Source organism: Barbus barbus, assembly GCF_936440315.1.
Source record: "Barbus barbus genome assembly, chromosome: 25".
NCBI classification, from domain to species: domain Eukaryota; kingdom Metazoa; phylum Chordata; class Actinopteri; order Cypriniformes; family Cyprinidae; genus Barbus; species Barbus barbus.
The window spans coordinates 27,266,513-27,270,840 of NC_136753.1; the positions used below are offsets into that span (position 1 = coordinate 27,266,513).

The 4,328-nt window shown below is 42.6% G+C and overlaps 1 protein-coding gene across 1 annotated transcript; it reads right to left on the reverse strand.

Moving 5' to 3' along the window:
* Nucleotides 1-209: 209 nt before the first annotated feature.
* LOC306845134 (growth/differentiation factor 5-like) lies at nucleotides 210-3,869 on the reverse strand (the record flags this gene model as incomplete). The annotated part of the gene is made up of 2 exons (XM_079377735.1): nucleotides 210-1,072; nucleotides 3,245-3,869. 2 exons carry the CDS (start codon nucleotides 3,867-3,869, stop codon nucleotides 210-212), a joined length of 1,488 nt encoding a protein of 495 aa, XP_079233861.1.
* Between the last annotated feature and the right edge of the window lie 459 nt (nucleotides 3,870-4,328).

Genomic DNA, 4,328 nt, shown 5'->3' on the forward strand with positions numbered 1-4,328 from the left:
GTTAAATTCTGAATGGTGCACAACCCTGTTTCATTTAGAATTTAGAAGTGTATAAGCTAATTGTTTATTAAAAAAAAAAAAAAAAAAAAAAAAAAAAAAAAAAAGGAAAGGTTTTGGCCAAATAACTCTTGACAAAGGAAGTCTGGAAGTCAAGAAGACCCAAAATGTATCTCTTCTGGTTGCTCTTTGAAAGTCTTCAGAATATCTCGCTACCTGCAACCACAGCTCTCCACCACCATGTCCTCATACTGCTTGTACACCACATTATTGGCCGAGTCAATGTACAGAATACTGATGGGGCTGAGTCTGGTCGGAACGCAGCAGGTCGGTGGCGTGGATCTGGGATCCATGGAGTTCATGAGAGTCTGGATGATGGCGTGATTGGTAGGTTCCAGATGCGAGCGGATGGGAAAGTCGCAGACGCCGTCGCAGTGGAAGGCATCGTACTCCAGAGGCGCGATGATCCAGTCGTCCCAGCCCATTTCCTTGAAGTTGACGTGCAACTGCTTGCGGTTGCACCTCTGTTTTGGGTTCTTGGGTGTTTTTTTCCCACGTGGCAACGGTGCCCGACGCATCCGCCGCTGGGTGAAGAGGTACTCATAGATGGTCTTGTTGTCATGACCCGAACGGGCTTTGATCTCGTTGTAAAAGAGCCCTCGCTTTTTCGTACGGCCAAACACCACAAAGAAGGCTTTTTCCCTATTTTGCCTTCCGGCCCGACCCAGGCCGAGTAATCGCAAGTCAAACGATCGGCCTTGATTGTCCACGTCCAGCTCTAAGCAAAGCTGTGGAGCGTTTCTGAAGTTCTTGAACACTTTCCAGATGTCAAACACTTCCCAGTACGGGGCGCTATGAGGGTCGATATCTCGAGACTCCAGCAGGATGGGTATGTTCTTACCTGAGCCACAGGTGTACAGTCTCAAAACTGCCTTGCCCTCAGTAAACGTGGCCTTGCGAAAGTCCATGTGCTTCTTTCGGAGGATGCGCAGCTCTGCGCCCAACAGACCCTCTTTCTCCATTGAGCTGATGTTGAAGAGGTACCGCTGACGCCTTGTGAGGGACCCACGGTCATCTGCAAAAATTAAGGTCAAAGGTCAATAAAAACAGCCCTTGCATTGCTTCATTAGTTTCATTTGAAAATGTATTTTTATCCCTGTTAAAAGCATAATACAAAAAAAAAAAAAAAAGTATGATTTGCTTTTCATTAACCATTTTAATAATAATTCCATATTTTTTGGATGTTACCATGGTAATACCAAATTCTTGTAGGGTATTATGGCAATGTGTCACAGTTTTGGACATCTTTAATAGTATTACCATAGATTTTAGATATGAACTATGTTTCTTTTACATTTACTGTTGTAATATCATGATTTTATGGTCATTTACCATAGTAGTAACCTGGTTTTTGCACATGCTGTCAAGATAATACAATGTTGGTTTACCATGCTAATACCATGGTTTTGCACAATACAATGATTTTATTTGGACATCCACAATGGTTTTACCATGTTTTTTAGACATTTGGTTATTCCATGCACATGGTGTCAGGGTAATACAGTACCATGGTAATACAGTGGTATATCATGTGCAGTAAACAAAGACCACATTACATGAATATGGCAATCATTCAGTAACATGGTATTTCCATCTGATATCATCACTGTACTTTTTTGAAAGGTAAGACATTTTTGAAAGAGTAAAATGATCAGTCACTTTGATCTTTTGCAATGCAGCCATTTTTTTCCACAATCAAAGCTCACACATCGTGATTGTGTCTGTGTGTCTAAGAGAGAGCACTTTCTGAATGCAATGCAATATGAAGGCAGTGCATTATGAAAATCAAAGGTTTCGTTTTATCCAAGAACAGTTTGCTTTCAAAAGACTATTAAAACCAGACGACCTCGGCCTGGAGACCACAACATACTGTAAACACAGCATTATTATCAACCTTCAGCTATTTACCAGTGGGCCTACCACCGTGACATATGGCTTTCACTAACATAGGCTGAAAAAACCATCTGAAGCGCATGGAGAGGGGTAGAGAGTGCAACTGATTAGTGCTGAATGAGTGTGTGTTTGGAGATATAAATTACACTGAATGGATGTACAAAGACATGATGTGCGGTCGATTTGTAAACCGAAAGAAATAGTTATGACTTGAAGCAAATGCTAATACCAAAAAATGGAAATTCTGTCACCATTTACTCACCTTCATGTCAATCCAAACCTGTATGATCTCCAAAAGGAGATATTTAGCAGAATGTTCCAGGCTGCTCTTTTTCATGCATTGAAAGTGAACGGAAAACTAACATTTGTGCTCCACAGATGAGGTCATACAGGTCTGAAGCAACAAATGTGAGTAAATGATAATTTGTAGGGAAATTTTTCCTTTAGGTGACGGAAAAATGCATGCATTTCTTTCTTTCTCTGTGTCTACAGAGGATGTGGTAACTGTAAATCTGCAAAGGACATTTCACACGGCATAAACTAAAACCATTCAAAGCTTCTGAGGAGTCAACCTTGGAGCTACATAAAGCAGGACCATTTAAATGCCGTTTTAAACAGATTTACTTTGAAAAAATAAAAACATTTTGAGGCCACCTACTTGTAACCGGTCCAGGAGTTTATTTACTTTAAGCAGAGGTCCATCAAAAGTCTTATGCCAGATGCATATTGACACAGTTGGCTTGGGTCAGAGACCCAGATAAAAAAAAACAAAAAAAAAACGAATGTGTCGATTTAGTGTGTAGTGCAAAACTAAGCAGAAATTAGATGTTTTCATATATATATCCTCTGATTTTCTTTTGTGTAAACAGAATAAGACAATTTAGCGTAAATGCAGTAGATTTCAAATGGGTAGTTGACGTGACATTTCAAGCAGTGACAGCAGTATCCTGCCATTTGAACGGCCATGTAACATTTTCCTTTAAGTTTTTTTTGGACGATCGTCATACCTGCACTTTTTTTATGAGCTTAAATTATGTGGAATATAAACTCTATGGGATATTTACACTTCACACAGCAAAACTATTATTAAAAGGACCTGCAAAAATCTTAAACACGATTAAAGATAGTGTGGCCACTTACTACAGATAAAAATATACACTTTGCCTAAATCAAATCCATTTTAACCTAAAATATTTATACATACACATATATATATATATATACAAAAAAAAAACAAGTTTCACTATCATATTCCAGGGAAAAAAAAAAAGCAGAATAAACAAGCTTACCATACCTTGTCCTCTATCTACAAAACTGATGATGGTATTGGCCATCCCAGCCTCGAGCAGGACACTAGTATTGACCTCTCCGCTGGTCAGTGACCAGTACAGGGACAGCATGTAGTCATGGGGCGTCACTAAAGGGTGTTTGTGTTCCTCTCGGTCCACCAGCTTCATCGCTCTCAGATGCGCAGGTGCCGGTGCGATGCTTTTCATCACGCCAGCATTGATCTGATTAGCCCTGATCGCAGCCGGAGCAGGGGTTTTCTGAGCAGAAACTCCTTTGTGTCCCGCTTGGTGTTGGATGCTGGAAGAGGATGCGACTCTCGCCGCATCTTTGGGTACCCAAGAGCGCGCAGCCTCCCTGCGCCCCAAACTCACAGGGACCGTGGCGCGAGCCGGGTAACCCTCGGCCTTTATCAGAGGTGGGCCAGCGCGGATGCGAGAGATCTTGGCGTTATCCGAGGGCTTAAGGAGAGTTGTGCCGTTGCGCGCCACCGGTAACCGTAGATTGGCTTTGGCCGTCCCGGCGCCCCTGTGACCGGCCACTCCGGCGATGGAGAGCGCCTGCGGGATGAAGTCCAGGTATAACAGAGTCCAGAAGCCCAATAAAAGAGGGAGACTAGTCAGAACTTTCATCCTCTGATCTTCCTCTGAGATTCGGTGATGGAGAAATAACCGACGGATCTACCATGAACGGGTCTGGAGAGGTAAAAACGAAGCTTTGGAAACGTCTGATCGATTATTCCGCGCAAATCATTGGCATGAGCCCCTCTCTTCAGAACCATAGTGATCCAGCTCTCTGTCGGAGTGAAGATCCAGGAGTAGGTACAAAAGCGCAGTGTCTCTCAGTGAAGTCCAGAGGTTCTGCTTGATATCTTGTAAGAGACTTGTTTAAAATCCCACTTTTTCCAAGAGGGAAGGATGGCGTAATGTTCTCTCGCTCACTCTCGCTTTCTTTCTCCGAGTTTGAACATGGTCCAGTGAAAACAGCACGCACACACACACACAAATCTGCAGGTGCTTTAGTTGCGCGCAAACCTGAGCGCAGGAATTGGAAACGGAATTCCAACGCAAACGGGCTTAATTACTCTCTGA